This window comes from Gambusia affinis, linkage group LG07, assembly GCF_019740435.1.
Source record: "Gambusia affinis linkage group LG07, SWU_Gaff_1.0, whole genome shotgun sequence".
Classification (NCBI taxonomy): Eukaryota; Metazoa; Chordata; class Actinopteri; order Cyprinodontiformes; family Poeciliidae; genus Gambusia; species Gambusia affinis.
Window position 1 is genome coordinate 17,066,475 of NC_057874.1, and position 25,211 is coordinate 17,091,685.

Genomic DNA, 25,211 nt, shown 5'->3' on the forward strand with positions numbered 1-25,211 from the left:
CCTCACTGATAAATTCATTTGTTTCATTTTGCTCCAAAACTGAACAGCATTTTTTTTCCCAATTCAGCGTTTTTCAGAAAACTGCGCATAGCTGAGACAGTATGGACTTCAGCTGGCGAGCAAATGTACCATCTAAAGTTAGTGCCAGTCATTAAAATAAGATCTGCTGCAATTATCCGTGACCTCTGTTTATGCTGGAGGAGTTCATCTCTGCATTTATGTTCCCAGCTGAACGTCCTGCAGGAAGTTATGAGGTTATTGCCGTGGCGCCATTGTTGTCATGTTGCTCATGCCGTTGAAGGACTTGTTGTCCCCCTGGGAACACAGCCTTCTTTGTCAGTCTGGAAGAACACAACTCACTTGAGGACACAAATTAGGTCGGCAAAGCAGACAAATTGTTGAAGTGGGAGTTTATTGAAAATAGAACATGAGATTAGAACAGTTTTATTGTGTGATTGATTGCGTCTCTGGGTTTCTCATCGGCATGGGTTATATTGGAAATGCACATCAGTGTAATAAAAAAAGAAAAGCTACATTTGGACTGAAAAGTATTTTCACAACCACTGCTTTTAATCATAGCGGGAATGAAATAAATTGATTATCTGAGCAACCTGGCAGCTGGGACCACTGCAAGGAGGATGTGTGCCAAAAATATTATTTAAGACACAATTCAGAACAGAGTTTATGAGAACAAATACAAGAAAAACTGGCTCTTTTTGCTCCACAAGACATAAAAAAATGAACCCAGAGACCCTCGATGCATAGTTAAAAAGCTTTTTAAATTCCCTTTTACTCCATACAACTGAGTTATGAAACATATAAACAACACATTTGCAAGCCCATTACTTACTTTTTTTGGTTTTGTTTCACAATAAAATCCCCATTATACGTAATACAAGCAATTATAAGAAAGAGAAATTAAGTTCTAGTATCTTTATATACATCTTATTAGGTACAGTCTACTGAGAAATTATCTCCACTATTTGCAGGATATCACCTCTTGGTTTGTTTGTGAAATAAACGCATCTGTTCAGCAACATTTTGAGCTCTTCCTCTGCGCCGACTCTTTGTGTAAAGCCGTGACTTCCTCTCTCAGCAGGTCAGCTCTCTGACTCAGCATCCTGCCAACAACAGGGCAAAAGCACAACCAGTAAATGTCACAGCACTCACTGGCTTTCTGCAGTGTGTTGCATAACTATTTGAGCCCTTTCAAAGTTTTCGCTTTGCCACCACATTGTAACGTGGCATTGTGTGCTACTTGACAAATTGGCATTCCTTGTGAAGTGGAGCAATACAGATATGAAGTTTAATAAAAATGTTAAAAGTGTGTTTTTGTATTCAACAAGAGAGCACTTGTGAGAATTCAGTTTCATGTTTTGCCAGAACCTTTCAACTGAACTTTTACTTGGCCAATATATATATTTTTTTAAATAACAGACTAAGAGGCAGAAGTTAAGTAAAGGAAGAGAAACACATAGTGTTTCTCATGTGTTTATTTAGTAGCTTTGCACTGCTGGAAGGTAAACCTCTACCACTCATGTTTTCCTACTTTTTACAAGTTTTGTTTAAAAATTGGCATCATTTTTGTCCCACTACAGAGTAATGTTCTACCTTTTGTCGATCTATCACATAATGTCGACAAAAAAATATGTTGAAGTTTGTGGTTGGAACAAGTTCAAGAATATGAACACTTTTATATGAAGCTGCTTATTCATGTTGGATTTAAAAACACACACACGCGCACGCACACACACACACCCATATTACCTGGCCACTGCCTCCAAAGCCTCTATCACATTTTCACCCGTGGCAGCGCTGCACTCCATGAATTCAAAATTATATTCCTGTTGAGCGAGGAAGAAAAACTCATATATAAACAAACCCAGTAAAGTTACTGGTCGGAATTCAACTTTTGCAGAAAGAGATTTTAGAAATGGTACCTTAGCAAGGATGTCCCCCTGCTCCGTTTTAACTTGTCGCTTTGCGTGTTCGCTTTTGTTTCCCAGGAGCAAAACAGTCACGTCTTCGGCAGCAGCTTCCTGGAACGCATGGATTATTTTGATTAGCATTTAAGCTGCAGTTTTCATGTTTTTTCAGATAGGTCCATCTCAAGGGAAGGGCCAAATACCTAAGACATTTGGCTTTAATAAAGTTTAAATCCTAGATTAACTGTACCCTGGTGCTGCAGGTTTATTTAAGTTACTAACAAACAAATATATCCAGAACAAAATCCACTGCTTTCAACATGAGTACAAATATGCTTTACAACTCTGTATTCACCAAGAATAAAAAAAATATATATATTCTGATTAAAGAAAATATTTTGTTTATGGAAGAAGTCATTTCAGACTAATGTTGAAAGTGTTTTGTTTTTTTTTTCCTCTTACAAGCAAAACTAAAATTTAAACACAGATGGCACGCTGACCACCTAGACTTGCAGTTTCAGTAACGGTGAAGCAGGAAATAGCAGAAGTGGATGTTGGTTACCTGAATGGAGTTAGCCCAGTAGCTGACTGCTGAAAAACTTTGAGAGGAAGTGATGTCATACATCAAGAGAAAAGCTTGGGCTTTGTGGAACACTTGTCTGGTGATGCTGTGAAACCTTTAGAGATAGGTAAAAATGTCATGAGTGATATTTCTTCTTTAAATTTGACAATGAAACAATGGACGAGCAGAAACCATTTCTAATGGGCCTATGGACAAGAAATTAATAACAACCCAAATAATCCACACATACCATAGAATTGTAAGACATTAGCTCATAAGTGATATACAATAAAGATGAATGGCAAAAGGAACAAGTTTTGAAAACTGCAAAACGATAAAGGAAGTCAAAAAAACTAACTGAAATGGATCAGTATTTAGAAATCAATGTTTGATTGCTGAAGAAAACTGAAGAGCAAAATGAAGAGTAGAAGTCTCCACAACCTTCAAGATTCAAAGACAATTAATTTGGTCAAAATTGAATCTGCATGCGACTGATGTCTGAAAAGCACCAGTAACTGGGTTTGATACAAATTCCCTGTCACATTCCACTTTATTTCAAATAATTTATAGTCAAATATGGCTTCATTTTTTAATGTGTAGATTACTTTCATTCTTTCTGCCATCTGGTGTGAATTCCATGTTATTAGCCACATCAGAAATATATTAGTGTTTATTTCTTATTGTTCCAGCATCAATTTCACATATAGTGGGGAAAAATATTCTGCTTTGTGTTTGAACCATTTCAAAGTAAACATGGATCCAAAACTGTTTCCACTAAAAACAGATCAGTCAGAATGTTTGAAGTCAAGTTACTGAAGTGGCACAAAATGAACTGGGAGTGATCCAAGAAAGATCTGTTGGACCAGTTCTGAAAAAAAAAAAATTTGACCTGAAGGAGAAATCCCAAACACTTCTGAGCACAATGTTTTGTACTAGTTCAGGAAGGCTGTGAGTGTGACTGTCTCTGCCCTTACAGACTGTTATTTGCCTGAATGTCTGGAACACAACGTGCTGCTTTCAAACGGGGGCAATAAGACAAACTGTACTCGACCAACAGAGAGCCAGAAGCTATGTTTACCCAGAAATACCACAGCCACTTCCTAAAACATACAAGCGGTCAGCTTGACAATTAGAACAAAACACACCACAAAGTATCTCTTATATATGATTTATTGTACCCTACAATGTTTCTGCCTACATATGACCAGGTACTCGGTCTATTCATTGTAAACATCAAACGTCTGCTACATGGATGATTGATTTGTTTTGTAAAACACAAAAACTCCCTACGGATGCCAGACCCTACCTTCAAAGCTGGGCCCATTCAACAAGTTTCTGCTGCTTGTAACCAGGATCTTGTGCTTTTGGCCATTTCCCACATTTCATAATCATAGGTGAGAGCTGAAATCTAGTCTGAGTTTTCCAAAATAAATTTTCAGCTCAACTTGTTTTGGGCACACAAAGAACTACTCTGTCAACCCTTTCTATGCTTCACGATCATCATGAAAAAGCAGGATACTTGAACTCCTATGCTTGAGAAAGAAACTGACCTGACATGGATGGGTCAGTCAATTTCTTTCTAGTTCAGAACCACAATTAAGAGGACTGCCTGTCATTCTGTCCTTTTGTCACTCAGCTGCTAACATTCCAGGTCAAACCAAAGTTCATCAGCTAAAGATGCAAACAAAACCACATCACTTGCAAACAAGAAAAAGTCCTTTCACTGCAATAAAATGATAGTTTACAGCACTATTAACAGGTGTTTTTCCCATAAACAAATCAGCCAACTTTTCTTGGCATCATATAATCTTGCTTTCATAAGAACCTCACCTGTAATGTTTTCACTTGAAACAATAATTAATGAGAAACTTACCTTTCTTGACCTGCTGTATCCCATAACTGTAGAACCACAGGTTTTCCATCTACTACCACAGTCCACTTGCAGGAATCAAGGCCTGCAAAATATTTCAAGGTGATATAATTTGCTATATTGACACATAATTGCAATGATCTGAGGTATGAGGATCTTACCAACAGAGGCAGGAATGTCTAAAGAAAACTTCCCACTCTGAGCTCTTTTCATGAAAGAAGTCTTTCCAACGCAGCTCTCTCCAATCATCACCACGTTGTAGCCCACTGATTTATCTGCGCCACTAGTAGTACCTGATACAATGAGAAGGAGAATCCCTTTCGGTCAGAATGCAAACTTCTGCTTCTTGTTCTTCTTTCAGATGAACAACGCCTTCATTGTGTGCAAGAATTGTGGGTATGTTTACCAAAAGAAAGCTGATTCCCACTCTCTTGATCCAAGCGGATATTACGATGGACAAGTTTCTCTGGTGTCTTGTCCCTATGGAATAAAAACCTTGTAATTAAAGTTTGACAAACACATTCTTTGTTAATTCAGTTTAACTGTAAAATATGCAAAGTGTTTGCTGTCAGTATGAATTTGTAAGATTCTCAACTATTTACTATTTCTTGTTTTTACACAGAAGTAAAGTAGCATCCAAGGAGCACACCGAACCTTTCTATTATCAAATGAGAATCCAGAAATAAACTCTTATCATTATCCTTTTCTGAAAAAAGTTGGTTGCTATGCCTTCCAACTTAATTTATTTTATTGGTTAATTTGATGAGCCGCTGCTTTAGAAGGAATAAAAGTTGCCTTTTATGGAAAGAGTGGAAAATAAGACATTTGAAAATGTAATGGAGTGTGTAAATTCCTTTACAAATATCACAATTGGACAACTGACCATTTTTTCTCATCTTTACAAAAAATACATATCGACTTTTAAAACAAGAGTGGAGAAACATGGGAAATACTACATAAATTAACACACATTTATGTTGCTATGTTCAAACATTAACAAAAAAGACAAAAAAACATTAAACAAATTTAACTGATGCAATGATTAAAATTTTAAAACAACCAGACCTACAGTTTTGCTACAGTGCAGAGTTGTAGGCTGCATATAAAATTATCTCCACTGGTCACTGTTACAGAACTGCAGCAAATTATGGAGACTTGGGTTTCCATAACAACCATTAGATGCTATTTGCAGTTGAAACCAGATATGTAAAAATGACACAAACTAAATTAAATCAAATTAAATTAGGCTAAGCTTTCCTTGTTTTAAGGTTACACAAGTTAAGAATACTATAAGGTATTTATATTTGCTTAGTGTGAAAATCATGAGAAAATGAAACATATTTTTACTACTTCGTTTAAAATTTAGACGTTTATAGGCGCTGCATTTAACAATTTGTACTGAGGCTTCAGGTTAAGTCACAACATACAAGGCTAACAGAGGCACCGTTTTCCAAACAATGTATTCTCAAACACACTGCTTAACTGTGTGCTGCCTTTGGAAAATAGGAAAATATTCGTCATGATATTAGGAAGAGAATCATGAAGATTTGGTTCAGAGATGGATGTGCTTTTGGTGTGAACTGTTCATATCAATCCCAAAACAAAAGCAAATGTCCTGGCGAAGAATCAGCTGAATCAGCTACAGGACTCATTTCTCTGTAGTAAAATGAGTCCTGTAACAATGTTGTTTGAAAGGTCACACTGGGTGGAAGAAGCTAGTTTTCTAATAGATACTGATGAAGCTAAGTTTGAAGGATTTGGCTGTAATGACCATCATCACAATTGGAGGAAAAAGAAAGAAAGAAATCCAGTTCAATCAGAATGAATGAGACGAAATACCAACAAACTGTTATGAGAGGCTTGTGGAAAGTTATCCAAAAACTTTTACAAAAGTCACACGGTTTAAAAGGAAATACAAAATACCAAAGAAATGTATAAGTGATAAAAAAAAAGCATCCCTATTAAGCCTTGTTTTATTCCTAAATGTCTTTTATTGATTTGGCATTTAGGAAATTCAAAAAAGCAAGACAGCCAGAAAATGTAAAATAAAAAATAATAATAATAATAATTAAACAATTTAAGTGCCTCACTACACTGCATACTTGTTATTTCTTACTTTGTCTATTTCACAGATGACCTGGGGTTTCTGAGCGATCAGAAAGGTGACAGACGACTGAATTTGAAGAGCAAATGAGGCAGAGAGAGGGCGGTGCAGTCTCTGCTCACATGGACTAAATAAAGACCAAAATCTAGAAGTGATACTTTTATGCAGCTTCACACAGATCAACCTTTCTGGACTTATTCAATGTTGCAAATGCAACAAATGAATGCATTAACTTTTCATTAAATAAACAATGCATATTGAGTTTTCCCTGTGAAACTGGTGACTCTGCAATTGAACGATATTGAGTTATGGTTTGTGTTACAAAGCAGACCCAACAACAGTTCATTGCAACAGCGAGCTAGTCACGTATGTCTGAGATAACTGAGTTTATTATCTGTGCTTATGTGAGTCCCAGAATTACCTCATAGATTTTGAAGACCCTGTAGCTTCTAAAATATCGGTGCTGGAAGATGGTTTCTGCCCATTTTCATCAACCTGCAGAAATAAAATTAAAAAAAGAGATATACATAAGATACTTAACTTATTCTATATTACTGGATCTTTTGGTTTTATATCTATTTCTTTAACATGTATATCATGTGAATGTACTTAACTTAGTGTTCTTCAACATCAAAATTACCTGGTCTTAAAGCCTGCATGTGTCAAGTTTCTGATAAAGCCAGATACAAATGCATGTTCTCCTTTTCACAATGTAAAACGTAGTGATGACCACATGTTCCTCATTTTAGTTAGTTGCATCACTGTTTTCTTAGAACAAAAATGCAATCAAGTACAAGATGTTTTATACAAATAGGAAGCAGCACTTGATCTTCTATGAGGGGAAAAAACACTGACTTGTTGACAAATGCTTGTTCTTAAATTATCTCAGTTGAACATGATCATATGTCATATTTACATTGAAATATATGCTTTAAAATATGTGTCCTTATCATACACCATAAAAAAATGTATGAATACAGTAAAAAGTGCAAGTTTTGGATCTTACCTCTGATATGATTCCCAGCCCCGATGATTCTTCTCTTTCAGCTGCCTTGAGAGCACTTCCCTGTATCGGTCCTCCAGCTTCATCTTCATTTTGTGCATTTTGGTCGGGTTTTCTTTGTTGTAACCCAGACTTTCGATTTGATCCAAATTTTTTCTTCCTCCCTCCAAAGGCTGATTCTGATGTGCCATCATTGGAAGGGCTGGATGAAAGTCCACTTGGATTCCACTGTCGTCTTGTTTCTGCTGTTTGGGTCTGTGAGACTGAAGATTCTTCAACCTTCTCCTCCTCAGCCAGAGCTCTTAATAAAGACTCACCAAATTGGCTGATTTCCGCAGTTTCTTTCTGTTTTTCTAGGTAAGTGTTGTCGTCTGTGTGAAGCTGTAGTTCTGTTTCTTCCTTTCCTGAGACACTTGGCACAGTTACATCTCCAGAAGACAATACAGTATCTGTGGATTCTTTTTCTGGCTCTGGGATTTCCTGTTTGGTACGTGTTCCTAGATTTTTACGAGTAGAGCCCATTTTTCTTCTCCTGTTGGTTGGAGTTAAATCCGGACTTCCATTCCTCATTTCAGGATTTTGACTGTGAATGCTTTCAATCGTGTTACTTGGCATTTGCTCTTGAACATCTAGGAGTTGGCTTACCTCTATGCTCTCAGGACTGCGCTCATCCCCTTGTGTACACTCTAAGCTCCCTCCTGGGGTGCCAGTGTTTGAAGACACTGGTTGATTTAATGAGCTACTGTTTCTTTCTGTATCCTCAGAGCGTGTTTGGGCCTGACTGTTGGTAAAATCATCTGGTTTTGGTGTTTCTAAAATAAGATCTCTGGTGGCAGATTGCTCAGGAGGGAAAGCCTGGCTCATGTTACTGCTTTGTAGCCCATCACCAGTTTCCGTTTTTGGAGTTTCTTGTTGCAATGAAGCTTCTTGTTGTGGTTGCACATCTTTATCTTGTAGCGCTTCTTCATTTACCAGTACTTTCCCCACAACCTCCATCTCGCTCAGATTCGTCGTCTCAGCTCTTGCGCTAGAGTCGCTTTCTTCTGCCTCATCTCTCTCATGTTTCTCATCATCTCGTTTTCTGTTCAATGGAGTCCTGCGAGAAGATCCAATCTTTCTCTTCTTCTGTTTGGATGTTTCTTGAGGTTTTTCTCCTTTACTCTCCAGTGGATTTATTGTTGTAGAAATTTCCCCTTTGTATGATGCATCCATAGCTGGCTCCTGCAAAGCAGAAACGAACTCGTTTGAAGTATTTTTCTGCTTTCTGGCATACATATATGTCCCTTCCACTTCACCCTTTTCAGGATTTTGCAAATCCGTTGAGCTTTCCGCCTGTGAACTGCAGACTTCTGTTGTTATAAATCCAGCTGTTTCGATCTCTTTGTTTGTCTCTTTCAAATGGACTTCGGCTCCCAATTGGTCTTTTTCACAAGATAAAGCTTCTCTCTTTTGTCTCTGTAAGGCTTCTTCTTGATCAATGACATAAACACTTTCTGACTTTAGACTGATAACGCCATCATGAAGTAAGATACTGTGCATGCCTGAGTCACTGCTCAACATGGAGTCTTGGCCTGATTGCATCAAACCCGTTTTGTTTGTGTCATGTCCTGTAAGTTGAGTCGAATCCTTAGCCTCATCAATACGTTTTGCATCTTTTTCTTTTGTTTCTACATTGGATTTTATTGAATTTTCTTGGTTTGAGTTTGAATTAAAATCTGATTTTTCAATTGTGCTCTCCTCCAAAACATCATGTGAAGAAACTGGGTTTTCCTCCAGCAGCTTTTCAGTCACAGATGAGCTAATTGTTGCTAAGTTTTTAGGGAGTATTACGTTTTCTAATTCTTCCTGTCTTCCAGCTAATATTTTTGTTTCATTATCTCCTGTGTTTTCTTGGTTTTGGTCATTAACCTGGCCGTGTTTACTTCCTTTAGTTCTCCGACTTGACCCTAGTTTTCTCCTGTTTCCTGATGCTTTGAAGCCTGGGTGAGCGTCATCTTTGAGGTCTTGATGATTGTCCTGAGGATGAGAGTCCAAAGTAACATGTTTATCTGACTGCACTGTTTCTCTGAGAGACTTGTGATTTGGAAATGAGATCTGATGCATTTCATGCATTTGTTTTGTTTTAATCTGCTCTTTCTGTTCTTTACTTTGAAAATCAAGTAAATAATGAGTTTCTGCAGTCTTAGATAAAATGATGTGCTGATGCTCTTCCCCATCAGTATGAAACATTTCTTGTGGTGATGAAACAGCACTTTGCTCAATGCTGTACTTAACTTTAGCATTTTGCATGTTGCTCCCTTTTTCTGTGGTTCTTTCTGGTGGTTCACTAAACTGTTCACTTTGTACATTTTTATCTGGCTGCAATATTTCAGTTATCTCATTCATTGCATTCTTTTCATTTCCACTGAACAAATTTGTGGAAAATGCCTCAGGATATTCTGCAATATCATCTCTCTCTTTTTCAGCTGCTTCAAGCATCTTTTGGTTCTGTTCAGGCTCGGTCTCCTGTTCAAAAGCTTTCTTGGAAGCATCCTCATCCCCACTTTCAGGATCTGTATGTTCACAACTGCTGTTTTTTTCTGCACGCAATTCGGCTGGGGGAGGACCTGCATGTGGTTCAGGCAATGATGTGCTTTTCTGTAAATTTCCATCCTGCAGCTCTCTGTATTTACCATAATCTCTGCTGTAGTGTTTGGGTAGTTCCCTATCTATAATCTGCGTGCAAAATGATGTGTCACTATCCTCTTGATCAACAATGGGTGATGGCTGCATGCCTACAGTCGTGCAAAAAGAAGAGCTGATATTTGCATCTTTGGTCTGAGAAGAGTCATTTTCCTCTGTTTCATCCAGCACAATTCCCATTGAGGTTTCCTGATCCTGTGTGACTGTCTCTGTTCTTTTTTCACCAAGTTCATTCATACTTGCATTGAGGTCGACCTCTGTTATAGGTTGACCTATATCTTTTGCATTACCCCTGCCCTTATTTCTACGACTGGATCCTAGTTTTCTTCTGCTGTGGAAATCCACTTTTGTCTGTTCTTCTACACGCTCAGAGGATTCCAGAGGATGGGAACCTGATGAAACATTTCCTGACTGCAAGTTTGACATAGCAAATTTGGTTTCCTCCATGAAGAGTCCTTCATTGTTCTGATTAACTATATGATCAGTGTTGGGTTGTGCATCCTGCTGGATTTCTTCTTCATTTTTCAGACCTGAAGCTGCTGAGATGATTTCTTTTGAAGGGCATGCTTGCTGTATTGATGCAATATCATCAATCCTGTTCATGTTGATCTCAGGCTCTTCAGTTTTATCAGTAAGAGCTCTGGAAATGATATCAACATTCTCTGTAGCATCATCTGCAAAAAAATGATCTGAATCAGTTTTCACACTGTCTTGAATTTGTGCTGAATGAACTTTTTCATGCACAACATTTTCTGAAACAGCATTTCTGGGGTCTCCATGACAAACATTTTGTTTTGCCTCATCTGAAGTTAAAACGTCAGATTTTTTGTCATCTGCATCTTCATGAAGATTTTCATTTTTCAGAGTTAAACTCTGCACATCTTCATCAGGATAATGTGTCGGCACAGAGGTGCTCTGATCATGAGAAGAAATAACTGGAGGAATTAAAGACGTAGAGCTATCATGTGAAACAGACAAGATAATTTCATGCTTAGTTTCTTCTCTCTGTTCTTCCTGCTCTACTGTCTTTGTTTCTAATGACATTATAGGCATTTCAAAAGTTTTATCACGGCTTGTATTTTCCAAAACTTCCTCTTGAGATTCTTTACCCTGTCGTCTTCCCTTTTTTCTCCGGCTATACCCCAGCTTTCTTCTGCTTCCATGTAAGCCAGCATCAGTTTGCTCATCTGTGGTGAGAGAATTATCCTGATTGGTCTCTCTAGGATTTTGCATAGTACTCTCTACAAGAATCCCACCTTCACCCATCTGACTCGGGACACTGTTGACTCCAACTGGGTTGCTGATTGATGTTTCCTTTGAATCAAAATTGTGCTCATCCTTACTTTTCTGATCTAAAGCCTCCAAACTTCCTTGTGCTGTGAAACACAGGTTTTGTTGGCCTTCAGCAGGTAGAAGTTCCTCTTTGGTATTAGAATAAGTGTAACTTTTTGTGGTGAGGTCCGACTGGCTATGGTTGATGATTTCAGCTTGGTCAATCGTATTTCCCAAATCACTCTCTGGATATGTGGGAATATCATGTGCAACAGTTTCAGATGTGTAATCCTTTTGCAGACATACTTCTATGTCTGCTGGTAAATTCTCATGTTCCTCAGTTTGTGTTTCAGCATTATCTGAACATCCTGGACCCGTAACTTTACTCTGAAGAGTCTGATCATTACTTTCTTGTACATCAGATTTATCCAATAAAGTGTCTCCTTCTGATTTACGAGATAACTTAACGTTACCTGTTTCTGATTCATCTTTATCTTCTGAATGGCTTTCTTGAATTAAACTCTTCAAGTCAGTTTCAGAGTAGTTATTTAACATTGCGCTTTGAACATCAGATGAATTGCCAGGAGCAAGCACTGAGCTGTCAGGTGACGAAAGGTCTTGCTTTAGTTCCTCACATGCCATTTTTGTTTCAGATATGTTCAGGGTTTCATCTCCTGATGTATTTTCTTTACCCTCTTCAACTTGGTGTTTTCCTTTAATTCTTCGGCTGGAACCCAGTTTTCGTCTATTGCTAGTATTATAAAAGCCCTTGTTCAGTTGTTCATCAACATTCTGAGAAAATTCATGAGACTGGCAGTCAAAAGAAACCATATCTGTTTGAGCATTTAACCAAGCAGAGCTGTTCTCTGTCATTTCACAGAGTCCTCCCATTTCAAGATCAACTACAAAGCCAGTGTTGGGTTTTGTATCATCAGATACTCTCCCTTCGAACTCATTCATCTCAGTTGGAACAGAATTTGCTTTTTCTAAGTCAGTGACTTGTGGTTTATTGTTATCAAACACTCCAGAATCTTCATTTTTCAAATCTAAGTTCTCTGGGTAATTTTTCTTTACAGAATATGCTTCCTCTTTTATCGCAGAATCATCAGTTGCTTTCACAGTGAGCTCAGACATTCCTGTTTGATCAGTCAGGTTTTCAAGGATAACTTCCTCATTTTCTGAAACATTACCAACAACAGTTTCAGAATAACATTCAGTGTGAATACTATCTTGCATCTGTGTTGGGTGAAACTCAAATTTCTCCACTTCACTAAGAGCATCCTCTGGTTCAGCATCTCTGGTGTCTTCTCTGTGAACAGTGTCAGACTGACCCACCTCTTGATGTAGAACATTCATTGATTTCTCAATCATTTCAACATCTGCCTCTAACTTTCTTTCACCTTTGTCACCAAAATGTTCATTTTTAAGAATTAAAATCTGCAGGTTTGTATCAGAGTCATTTTTTGACACAGAGATTTGATTCTCAGAAGAAATAATGTGTGGTGATACTGAAGACAAGTCTTGTGAAAGGGACAGGATAATTTTATGTTCAATATCTTCACTCAGCTCTTCAAGCTCAGATCCCCTTGTTTCTACTGATGTAGTTGGGATCTGGGGAGTTTCATCGCTTCTGTGAGTTTCAAAAACTTCCTGCTTGGATTCTTTAAAACCTGGTCTTCCCTTATTTCTATGACTAGACCCCAGTTTTTTTCTGCTCCCATTGAAGCTGAAGTCATCATTTGTTTGTTCATTTGTGCTGACAGAACTGTCCTGAACGTTAGAGTTGTGTTCACTACCTTCTTCAAGGGTCCCACCTTCATCCATGTAACCAAGGGTGGTGTTTACTCCAATTGGGCCACTGATTGATGTTTCCTTTGAATCATACAGGTGGTCATCCTTACTTGTCTGATTTAAAGCCTCTAGATTTCTTTTTGTTGTGGAACACAGGTTTTGTTGGTCTTCAGCAGGTAGTAGTTCCTGTTCTGTACCAGAATCCGCTGTATGTTTCAATGTGAGCTCTGAATGAATTTTACTGCTGATTTGAACTTCAGATGAATCACCAAAAGCAAATACTGAAAATGAGTTGTTATTAGAAACCAGTAAGGTTGCATCCTGCTCAATGTCTTGTCTTTTTTCTTCATGGCTGATTGTCTTTGTATCTAATGAGATCTGTGTTGTTCTGTGAGTTTCATCTACTTCATCTACTCTAGTCTTTTCATTGACTTTAAATTCGTTGACTTGTCGTCTTGCTTTACCTTTACGACTGGATCCCAATTTTCGTCTGCTGGCACTACTGGAGAAGTCTGTGTTAATTTGGTCTTCTGTGCTCTCAGACGATTCCTGAGGCTTGGGATCCAAAGAAACTGTTTCGATTTGAAAGTTTGACAAAACAGGTTTGTTTTCCTCCATTTCACAGAACATTCCTTCCTTCTCCTTGTGAAATATTTGATCAACTTTGGGTTTTGTGTCATCCTGTTCTATTTCTCCACTTTTCAGATCTAGAGTCTCTGAGATAATTTCTTCTGTGGGACATTCTTCCTGTTTTTCTGTAATATCATCATTACCTTTTACTGTAAGCTGAGACCTTTCATTTTGTTCAGTCAGATTTTCAGACATAATGTCAAATGTTATATTAATATTAGTTGACGTTTCAGAATAATCTCCCATTTGAAGACTGTCTTGCATTGTTATTGAATCAACTTCTTCTGGATGTTCCACCATAACATCCTCTAAACAAGCATCTCTAATATCTTCATTGTGAGCCTTAATCAATGATAAATCCTCTGATTGTTTATCATCTTGAACCAAAACATTAAAATTTCTTTTATCTACATCTTCTTGATGATTTTCACATTTCATAATTGAACCTTTCAAGTGTGTGCCTGGCCCTTCTGTTACCTCAGAGGTTTGATCCTCAGAAGAAAGAACATGTGACGTGGAGATGCTATGTGACCAAAATATTTCCTCCTCATTGGCTTTACTTGGTTCTTCCTGCTCAGATGTCTTTACTTTTAACAACACTGGTGATGTATCAATGGCTTTTTCTCCTCCATTATTTTCTAAAACTTCCTGTTTAGATTCTTTAACATCTTGTCTTCCTTTTTTTCTACGACTAGATCCAAGTTTTCTTTTGTTCCCTTTGAAGCTAAAGTCAGCGTCAATTTGCTCATCTGTGATAAGAGAAGTGTCCTGAAGATTGGTGTCAGTAGAGTTGTGTTCAATACCTTCTACAAGGCTCCCACCTTTATCCATCTGACCAAGGTTAGCGCTTATTCCAACCGAGGTTTTCTTTGAATCATCCAGGTGGCCATCTTTGCTTGTCTGATCTGAAGCCTCCACATTTCCTTCTGCTATGAAACATGTGTTTTGTTGGTCTTCAATAAGCATAAGTTTGTGTTTGGTAGCAGAATCCTTTGTACTTTTCACAGTAAGCTCTGAATGAATATTGCTGGTGACTTTAGTTTGGTCAACCAACCAATTTGGAAACGATGAGTTATTTGAAACTGAAGTGGTAGTCCTGGGTTCACTGTCTTCAGTTAGTTCTTCCTGCATTAACATTGTTGGTCTCTCGTGTATTTCATCATCTCTTGTACTTTCTAAAACTTCCTGTTTAGGTATTTCACCCTGCTGTCTTCCTTTTTCTCTCTGGCTTGACCCCAGTTTGCTTCTGCTCCCACTGAAGCCGGTGTCAGTTTGCTCATTTGTGCTCAGAGAATTGTCCTGAAGTAGAGAGTTAGCAGGATTATGTTTGGTATCTTCCACAAAGACTCCAACAGTCTCCACCTGACCAGCAACAGTGTAATCTATTTGCTGAGGTTCTGGTTCTTGTAGTGCCATGTGTTCTTGACCTTTTCTCATATCAACATCTGGATCAGGGACTTCCTTAGTCTGAAGATTCCCTGATTTACTCTTATGAGTGTCAGACTGACGCTCCAAATTCTCTCCCCATGATTTATCAGATAAATCCATATTGATATCTGTTTCTAGGTTTTCCACACTTCCTGGAATCAAACTCTCTGGATCTGCTATGGAATGGCCAGGAGCAAAGATCGAAAGAATTGGGCTGTCAGATGACTCTGGTAAAATGTCTAGCCTCAGTTCTTCTTGGCTTGTTATCTTAGTATCTAAAATCCGTGTGGTTTCTTCATCACTGGTCTTTTCTTTAACCTCTTCTTTTGAGTCTTTATCTTTTTTACTTTTACGGCCAGATACCAGTTTCCCACTGTTGGCACTGCTATAAAAGCCTTTGGTGGATTGCTCATCTACAATCCCAGAGGTTTCTTGAGGCTGTGAGTCAAACAAAACAGGGTTTTCCTCCTTTATTTCAAAGAGTCCTTTCTCCTGGTGATACATTTGGTCTGCAGTAAGTTTTATATCATCCTCTACTCCTTTTTTAAACTTATAAACCTGAGTAGGAGTAGAGTTTGACTTTTCCAAGTTACTGATTTGTAAAGAATTTGCATCATATAAATCATAACTCTCATTTTTCTGTTCTACACTATGTGTATATTCCAACAGGTTTTCCTCTGTTTGATGCTCTTGCTGTAAGGTGGTAACATTATCAGTGCTTTTCCCAGCAGACTCAGACATTTCAGGTCGGTCATTTAGGTTTTCAGAAATGTGTTCAAAATGTTCTGTAACATAATCTGAAATAGTTTCAGATGAATGTTGAATTTGCAAGATTTCTTGCATTTGAGTTGGATGAAACGCAACTTTCTGCAGATTTGTTGGAACATGCTCTGAAAGAGAATCTATGGGGTCCTCACTGTGAAGAATGTCAGATTGATCCACCTCATGCTGGGATCCTTCAGAGTTTTCAAACATTTCAGCTGAAATCTCTGAATTTATTTTCTCTTGACCTTTTTGAAGACTTTCACTTGTTAATATCAAACTATATTTGTCTTGCTCAGGATATTCAGAAGAAAGATCATGTGGCGGTACCAAACAGACTGAGCCTGTATTTGAAGGAGACAAGATTGTGTCGGCAGTAGTGACATCACTCACTTCTTCATTCCCTATCTTCTGTATTTCAGACAATACAGTTGGCGTTTCAAGAGATTCGTTGGTCAGAGTATTTTCTAAAATGTCCTCTTCTGAGTCTTTAACATGTCTTCCTTTATTTTTACGACTAGATCCAAATTTTCTTTTAGTAGCACCAGTGCTGAAGCCCACCTTGGTATGGTCATCTGTGGTCAGAGAGTTGTGAAGCTGAGTCTCTGTAGTAGCCTTAAAGACTGATGGAAGAGTTTGTATATTATCCTCCACGAGACTGCCACTCTGATCCATCTGGTCCAAAGAAGCTTCTTTTGTTGCAGTCAAAACATCCTGTTTGACTGCAGTGCTTTTCACTGGAAATGAACTTTGGTAACTATCAGATTCAAATATCTGGTTTTCAAAGTAAACACTGTGATGTCTGTGCTCATACATTAGATATTCATTGGAGTTATGCTTTTTGTGCTCGACTTGCTCTTGTGTCAACTTATTTTGATCATACTGATTGTCTTCAACCTCCTGTGAAAGCTTGGCATCTCTGACTTTAGTTGTACAGTGTTTATCATCTTTACTTGTAGGCAACTCCTCTGTTTGAAATAAAAATGTTTCTTGTTCAACACCATCATTAATTTGAATGTTTTCTCTGAAGGCGTTATCTGCAGTAATCCGAGGCGTGATAGATGTATTAACACGTGACTCGCATTCTGAAAAGTTGCCCTGAAAACGCCCATCTTGTCTGAACAAGCCTGAGTCATCTAGCTTCCTGCTGTTTAGTTCTGCCACAGAACACAGATTAAAATTTTCTGCCTGTTTGCTGATCATCTGTTGATCTGATGCAGAAGCACTTGAACTGGTTAGGTCAGGAAGACGGATTTTCCTTCCGTGCAGATTTTCATTGACTTCCTCACTTTGAAGAGTGTTGCTATTCTCAATGACTTCCAGCTTGGTCTCATCTTTAAAAGGTTGCATACTGACATCTTTGGAGTCTAAAATGTGTTTGACTTCTTCTGGGCACAACATGTCAGTTTTATCCTCAGAGTACTCAGCTGTAGTGGCGGAGACCAAGAAGGCAGCTTGTGGCGCAGTCATGTCACGCTCACTCTCTTGAGCTACTTCTTCCTGCACTTTAGGGTGCTTTGTTGCAGACGCATGTGTTTCTGGATGTTCACTACCCCTGGCCTCATCCTGAACACCCTCTTTAGATTCAACATCTGGCTGTGTTTCTGGGTCATTTACACGCTGCTTCCCTTTACTTCTTCGACTCGTTGCCAACTTTCTTCTGTTCATTCTGATTTCACGTGTGGCTGGCTGCTGTGTTTCAGCTATTAAACTGTCAGTGTTAGAGAATACAGTTATTGATTTGGCATAAATTTCTAGTACCTGATTTTAAGCTACAAACATTCAGTCTTTAAAATAAAATATTTTATCTCCTTGTTGCTCTGAATCGACCTCACTTTCAAAAAAAAAAAATGTGCCAGAAGCAGAAATGGTTGTGCAACGCATTAAGGAAATCACGCTATACAAGTATATACAAGCAGAGAAAATTTATGGAGTGATCGTTTCTTTAAAATATACCAGGTGAAGTTCAGAAACTTGGCAAATTCAATATAATATAAACAAAAAGCTTATGTAAAGCACCTGGAGCACACAAACTGCAACAACAATAAAGAGAACAACGAGTCTAACAATTGACATTTAATTTGTGACCATTTAAAGACAAAATTACTTTTCTTACCTCCAAAATCTAGCACATCTGCTGACTCATAAACTAACTCGTAAAGTCAACTCATCTGCTCTGCTCAATAGGAGCCGCTCTTCACTCTTCAGGGGAGTGTTTCCTAACTAAAGCTGGTTGACAGCTTCCTGTGTGGGCTATACTTGCAGTCTTAATCATTGACACTTAACTTCCTGCATGAATAAAGTATATTTTTTTTCCATTTTCAGTTAAAACTGATTAATTTGAATGAAATCAACACGATTATATATAAAAAAAAAAATAAAGTGACTTGTCAGCTTGGAAAAAAAACATTTATTGAACAAGTTGTTTAAACTGCATTGTCACAAATTGTTGAAGTTGAGAGTCGAGATAATCAGAGTAAATACCGTCTTGTGACAAACATACAGTAGGTAAAATACAGAATTACAGGTTGTGTTTAAGGGACATCCTCCTAATAACAGCACCAATATCTGTTACGTCCCTGCATCTCACAGTGACACCATTAAAGTAGAAACAACCATGAATAAAACAAAAATCACAAGAATTTATTCTAACTGTTAAAAATGTCTTCTGCTAAAGGCAGTATTTAGTTTCGAAACATGCAGGACGAGACAAATTCTTCCATGTAAATATTTATACCCTCCAAAAAAAGACCTTGAAAAAGGAAAAAAAAAAAATGTCTCGACAGCTGAGAAAATGAGAAACATCCCGTCTTTTGTTGTACTTTTAATGGATATAACGAGCCATAAGATGGCAAGCAGCACAGGGTGCATTAAAGTTTCAAACAAAATCTAAGAAAGAAAAATGGCACTATAAAAACTTTCCTCTTCACAATCTTTGTTTGAGCTTGCAGAGCAATCCAGGATCTTCACTTCCTTTCGTGAGACCTGGAACGACTGTAAAACAAATCAACCGGTAAACAATCTGCATTAATAATGACCAGAAGCTTAGGTTCAATATAAATTTGATGTTTTGGCATGGGCTCTACCTCCTTGATCGGGAGAAGGATCGTGAACGCTTACGATTCTTATCTCTGGACAGAGACCGATATCTGCGTTTGTCTCTTGACAGAGACCTGAAAGTCAAGTAAAAAAAAAAGTAAAAATTGTCATTCACCACAGATAAGTACAGCAAGTTGAAATGAAACGATTCTTAATCTTACCTGCTACGACTGCGGCTCAGGCTCCTCCTCTTCGGTGATCTAAGGTGTGCATTATTAAAAATATTGAAATGAAGTTAGGGAAGAGTAACTATGTTTCATGTCAATAATGAACCCTTTTGGTAATGGCTCCCCGAGAGCCATGGTATATATGGAAATGTGATTACAGGTTACTCTTTATTTGTTAAGAAGATAAGCTGCATTCATGAACTGCAGCAAGACCAGCTCATTCAATTGACAATTTGTCCAAAGAGCACCAATCATGGAGTCAGATTTCAGGGCTCGAAATAAAGGCTTGCTTTTGGTAAACAGGTTTGTCATTAGTGGACTTCCTGATTGTCATATTAACAAGTGTGCAAAGGTTATGAGGCTGAAACGAATCAAATCTCAAGTGTAAAAGGCTTCAGAGTTTAGCAAAGCAGATCCAACTCAAGATGCCTTGATGTCGAGCCTTTAATATACACCCAGCAATTGTTGCAAAGAGAAAGTTTAAAGACTTTTGGTCCAGCCAGTTGCGCTTTAAGCTTTCCACTGAGTTTCCTCTACAGAATACAACTCATGGAACATAATTGTTAACCAGTTTTAAAAGCTAGATTAAAAAGTTTATAAAAAAAATAAAAAAAACTACAAAGAGCAGGATAAAAGCAACTTACTATTTTGGGGGGTTTGGACAAGATAGAAATGAAGCAAGGAAGCCAGACTGATGGTGAGGGAGGTCGAATTGCAGACAGGAATTGCCACATGATGCAAATGTTGCAGATATGAAGTTGCTTGGTGGCTGGTTGGAAGGGGGCGGGGAGTAGTTGTAGATTTTTCCTGCTTTATTTTGAGGGGGAGTGGGGTTGAAGGTTAGACACTGATGTAACCCAACGGCTGTTCCCGTTGATACAGCAGATGTGTGGAGACTAGAAAGTGTAAAGACGCTGATTGGTTGATAATTTGAAGCGGACCGCTGTTGATTGGATAAAGGTCGGAGGAAGTAGAGAAGGATGCTGGGAACTGCATGCTCAGGAACCAAAAGGTTGGTGGGACCTGATGACTGGCGGTGGCGCCTGGGTCATGTGACAACACCAGGCTCGCTGGTCAGCCGTCACATGCTGAAAGAAGACTAGTTGCCTGACTCAGATGGTGAGAAGCGTGGTGGTGACTCTGCAATGGGGTTCAGTTTTATTAATAAATGGAAACTGAACTCAGAAAAAAAAAAAAAAAGAAATTACACCTTCAGAAACTTATTTTAAAATTATGGATAAAAAAAAAAAAAAGTTTGATAAAGTAATTAAACACCCCATACAGTAAAAATGGCCGACCAGACACCTAAATAATACTTACTGAACTTCAATGCAAATTGTCCACTCATAAAAATTGTTTTCAAATTTAAGTTTTTGAGCAAAAGTGATTCAGAATCTGTGCAATTCATCTGTAAACATGGCCATGATCACTAAACATTTAAAAGTGAAAACCTGAGTGATCAAAGTGTTGACAGCAAATACCTGAGGTTGCTCTGTTGCAACCAGAAGAGGCTGCAACAGAGCAACCTCAGGTATTTAACCTGTGGAAAGGCCAAGTACTTTTCAACATCTAGTTACAGCACCTTGCAAAAGTCTTCACATACTTTAACTATGCTGGTGAAGATTCTCAGTCATGACATGACCATCCTAAATACTTATGAAAAAGCAACGGGACTTCTGTTGTTTCCTGGAGTCTTTTCACCTCTAACCCAAAAGGATTCTTCAGATTTGAATATGACTGGAAGCCAGGGCATAAAAGTTGTAGTCAGAGCAACAAAAGCTTCTAAACCTGTTGGAAGAAATGTATAAGAAATCCAGTTTGTAGTTTGAGTCAAATGGTTCTGTTTAACATAGCAAACATTTTGGAGAAGGTGCTCTGGTCAGACGATATCAAAACTGAACTTCATGACCTACAGCGTGGTAAAAGGCCAACACAGCACAACCAAGGTGGTGGCAGGATTTTAGATTTGCGTCAAAGCAAAGACCTAAATTCCATTGGGTCCTAAGACTTGAAAATTTTCTTCCACAAAAAGATCTGCATCTGTAATCTGACTGAACTGCAGCCACTTCCACAAAACTGTGGAAAGCTACTACATACCCTAAAAATAAAAAATAAAAACAGCCTCCCATGACCCCAAAAACAGAGCAACAACAAATAAAAAACCTGGACTGTTGCATTAATATGAAAGAAGTTCAACAGGTTTGAGTACTTTTGCAAGGCACTAAATACATTAGATAAAGACCTGTTTTTATACGGCCTCTAAGACAAAAGGCTCAACCTGCATTAGACAATTGAAATGAACAACACAGAACAGACCCTCTGCTTCAGAGCCGATCTGGATTCAAAGCCACTTTGTAGGTTTTATTACACTTTTAAATGAATAACAAAAATACTTGTGAAAATGGCCACAGATGCTCATAGAAATGTTAGGACTTGTCTTGTTGTTAATAATGTGACCTTGAGAACTAATTTTTTTTTTTTCCAAGAATTAACCTTGAGGTAAGCCACATTTTATGGGATTATTGTTTCCAAAACAAAGATTTAGAAGTTTTAAACTGGTCCTCCCAAAGGATTTGAGGTGAGCCAAGTTTATGTTTAAGATGTGCAAGTGAAAAGAAAAACAAAAAAGGTTTAAATTAAAATGCATACCTGCGTCTGACTGGAGGACTACGTCTCCTAAAATCATCTCGGGGACGTCTGCTCCACGAAGGAGGAGGACCGCGGCTCCTCGAGCGTTTCTCCCCAGTCGACAGCTCAACACGCACACGGCAGCCACACATGGTTCTACATAGAATGAGTTAAGACACACATTTCTTTATCCATTTAAATCCAGGAGATTTTTGACTGGAAATTATATCGGTTAAAAATGATGTCTGGCAATATTTGTCTTCCCATAATGATGGTGGATACATTTCCTGTTTGCATAATTTATAGATAGAAAAGGGCTTAGGGGTAGTGGTTCAATATTCAAAACAAAATTATTGGTGTTTTACTAACACTTTGGCTTCATGTTTCCCCACAGGGGTCAGCATTCACAACGCTGGACATTACCTGCCATCCAGTTCTCTTACAGCATCGGATGCATCTCTAGGATCTTCAAACTCTACAAATGCAAAACCTGGAGGATTCCTGGCCACCCAAACACTTCTTAAAGGACCGTAATATCCAAAAGCTCGTTCTAATTCTGTCTTATTCCCATTGTTCCCTAGATTTCCCACATAAACCTTGCAGTCAAGAGGACAGTCTCGATGAAAAGTGGGATCTGAAAGAGACAGAAGAAGAAACAGGAGAAAACATAATTTAACAATTATGTGTTTTATCTTTAGGATTTAATTTAGTGGAAAAATTAAAATACTGAAAAGGGTGTTTTAGTATTTGATGTCAAAAGGCAGATTTATAATTAGTAACTAGGTTTAGTGTGGGTGTGTCACATTCAAGCAGGAAACGTGTCAAAAGTAAGATGCAAAAGTAAAATCACAAAACTAGATCACAACGGACATAAAACAGAAAAAAAATGGCTTTATCTATTCTGAAAGCATATTATTGATATTATAGCAGAACTTTCACAGATTTTGTTATAATTTCAAACCAACTTACATGAGACAGAAATTCTGCCAAGACTATCTTTAATAATTTTCACATTAAAACAAACGGTTGAAAAAGATGGATTATATTAAAAATGATACCCTGTTAACAGCAAGACTGCTTAAATTTAAAGATAACATGCCAAAGATTTTCTTTTCCTAGAAAAAAAGATTATTTTAAAATATGAAAACTGAAACAAATAAGTATCATACCTCCCATGTCAACAACCAGCTTGTTAGTGCCCTATAACAAGATGATTCCAAAAGGAAAGAAGAAAGAAATGATTAATCTCACACTTGAGTTTTATTCAACTACATTTGCTTCAATTGCAGGAGATAAAATTAAAACCTTAAACACACTCAGAAAACATGATAGTGAAGGAGGGGATAGCCTTGTTCCTTTCACCTTGTCTAAGTATCATAATAAAATAACAAAACAAAAGCAAACAAAAATCTGCTATCCAGGAGCAGATTAAGGGTGACACGATGTTTTTCAATATCAGGGGCAGACCTAGAAATCAAACCCCTGGATTTAGAGGAAAACAACCACTAGTGTCTCTACTACAAATCAAAATGTTCCTGTGCATAATCAGTTTCAGCCAACAGCACTGCAATTTATCACAGATTAAAAATCACTTACTTATTATCCCAACAAACACTAATCAAACTGAACCCTGGGGGGAAAAAATCTGAAGTTTAAATATTCTGTCATTTTATATCCAATTAAATTTTCTTTAGGTTTTTTTCTCCACTTAGAAAATTGCATCCTATGGTTGGAACTTTTTATTATAGTTCCAAGTCTAGTTTCTGGAAAAGTTCCATTTTTAATTAAACTTAATCAAATATTTTAAAAACCCATCGTAAGGTCTGTGGTAACAAACAGTGTTTTGTCCCTCTTTTATTTTTTTTCAAACGATGCATAATTTTATTTTGACATTTACTGATTATACATTGAATTGGAGGGGTTTATGTTACTCAAACAGAATTTAACATGTCTTCGAAGTCTTTATTTGTTGTCAATATATAAATATTTTATATCCTTTCATTCGCGTCTCGTTTAGAATGTTTAGCTAATGCAGGTCTGGGTTTTCAAACAATCAATTTATTCAGCTAGAATATCCAAACCAAAATCTTGATCGACGATAACGTTAGCTGCACAAGTGCAAGCAGAATGAATGAAGCAACTCGCCTTAATGAACGTGTGCGTTCATAAACCCTCAAAATCAAACTATGAGATTTAAAATACAAAGTTTAAATGCTCTTTTAAAATGGCAATGCTTTCTAAATTTAAATAATCAAAACACCCACATCGGAATTTACAAAACCCACTATTTCACTATGCTAAGAGCTAACTCCACATTAGCATTTGTCACAGTGAGACGAATACAATTACCATAACCCATTGAAGGGACCAAACAATGTTCTATGAAACATTGTGGAGATACACAGGAGGATACGGATGTTGGGAAAATTATAAACCTACCTTTTTATTCAACTAAAAGGTCAGAAAATATTAACTGCGGATTTATCACCACCCCTTTACAACAAGAGGTTGCTATTAGCCTGCTAGCAGGTGGTAGCGCCGCAGAAGAGCCAGGTCCACTTCTTCTTTGCGTGATTGGTGACTGTACAGCAAATAAGTATACTGCCACCTACCGTTCAACTGTGAAAAATCCGTATATTCAAACGCAGTGCCTTTCAAAATGGCTTCACATCCCTTGATTTTTTTCATATAATAGAAGTCAATATATTTTATTGTGATTTAATGTAATAGAGCAAGACAACGTATCACATAAAATTTATAATTCTCCTAAAAGTTATACCAATGAAAATGTGAAAAGTACAGTCTGCATCCATATTCAACCCCCTTTACTATTACAAATAAAATCTAGTTCAAACATCTGCCAGAAGGACTCCACTAATTGGTGAATGACAAAGCAAAAGCCAGGGAAGGAGAAGATATTCAGAGAAGTCCAGAGAAACATGGTAACTCTGGAGCTGGAAGGATCTACAACTTTGGTGGGAAAATCTGTTATGAGGACAATTATTAGTTGTGTGCTCCACAAATCTACCCTTCAAGGAAGTGTGAGTAAAAGAAAGCCGTCCTCGAGGTTCTGTTTGCAGGTTACAAATAAATAAATAAATAAATAAATAAATAAATAAATAAATAAATAAATAAGCTAAGATTTAATTTATTCTGTACAGTGCATGACTAAATTAAAGATAGTCATCAGCAGCTAAAGGTTGGCTCTTTGTAAATGAGCCAAGAACTTTCTAAATTAGGGCTTTGTAACATTTTCTATGTTTGAAAGCAATGCTTTATGAGGAACTG

At 37.6% G+C, this 25,211-nt stretch overlaps 2 protein-coding genes across 3 annotated transcripts; both read right to left on the reverse strand.

Annotated features, from left to right (window-relative positions):
- Nucleotides 1–393: 393 nt before the first annotated feature.
- On the reverse strand, nucleotides 394–18,236 carry rab44 (RAB44, member RAS oncogene family). Of its 2 annotated transcripts, none has more exons than XM_044121226.1 (10): nucleotides 18,146–18,236; nucleotides 7,468–17,740; nucleotides 6,883–6,956; nucleotides 4,764–4,837; nucleotides 4,519–4,650; nucleotides 4,361–4,442; nucleotides 2,488–2,602; nucleotides 1,941–2,039; nucleotides 1,768–1,844; nucleotides 394–1,121 (listed from the first exon to the last, which is right to left on the reverse strand). In XM_044121226.1, exons 2-10 carry the CDS (start codon nucleotides 17,695–17,697, stop codon nucleotides 1,031–1,033), a joined length of 10,974 nt encoding a protein of 3,657 aa, XP_043977161.1. In that variant the 5' UTR covers nucleotides 17,698–17,740; nucleotides 18,146–18,236; the 3' UTR covers nucleotides 394–1,030. The 2 variants fall into 2 exon arrangements, with proteins under 2 accessions (XP_043977161.1, XP_043977162.1); XM_044121227.1 differs by having other exon boundaries at nucleotides 7,468–10,820; nucleotides 18,146–18,222.
- Nucleotides 18,237–18,424: 188 nt separating this feature from the next.
- srsf3a (serine and arginine rich splicing factor 3a) lies at nucleotides 18,425–24,509 on the reverse strand. The gene is made up of 7 exons (XM_044121228.1): nucleotides 24,363–24,509; nucleotides 23,093–23,123; nucleotides 22,347–22,557; nucleotides 21,945–22,079; nucleotides 19,290–19,328; nucleotides 19,116–19,202; nucleotides 18,425–19,023 (listed from the first exon to the last, which is right to left on the reverse strand). Exons 2-7 carry the CDS (start codon nucleotides 23,097–23,099, stop codon nucleotides 18,996–18,998), a joined length of 507 nt encoding a protein of 168 aa, XP_043977163.1. The 5' UTR covers nucleotides 23,100–23,123; nucleotides 24,363–24,509; the 3' UTR covers nucleotides 18,425–18,995.
- Nucleotides 24,510–25,211: the final 702 nt, after the last annotated feature.

What these genes read in the sequence shown, in the direction of transcription:
- rab44 (XM_044121226.1), bottom strand. Translation starts at nt 17,697, where the DNA reads ATGAACAGAAGAAAGTTGGCAACGAGTCGAAGAAGTAAAGGGAAGCAG. An exon ending in GGCTGGGAATCATATCAGAG is followed by an intron (nt 6,957 to 7,467) that starts GTAAGATCCAAA and finishes TTATTTCTGCAG; the next exon opens with GTTGATGAAAATGGGCAGAA. An exon ending in AGGGGGACATCCTTGCTAAG is followed by an intron (nt 1,845 to 1,940) that starts GTACCATTTCTA and finishes CTCGCTCAACAG; the next exon opens with GAATATAATTTTGAATTCAT.
- srsf3a (XM_044121228.1), bottom strand. An exon ending in CTGAGCCGCAGTCGTAGCAG is followed by an intron (nt 19,203 to 19,289) that starts GTAAGATTAAGA and finishes CTTGACTTTCAG; the next exon opens with GTCTCTGTCAAGAGACAAAC. An exon ending in TCCTTCTCCCGATCAAGGAG is followed by an intron (nt 19,024 to 19,115) that starts GTAGAGCCCATG and finishes TTTGTTTTACAG; the next exon opens with TCGTTCCAGGTCTCACGAAA.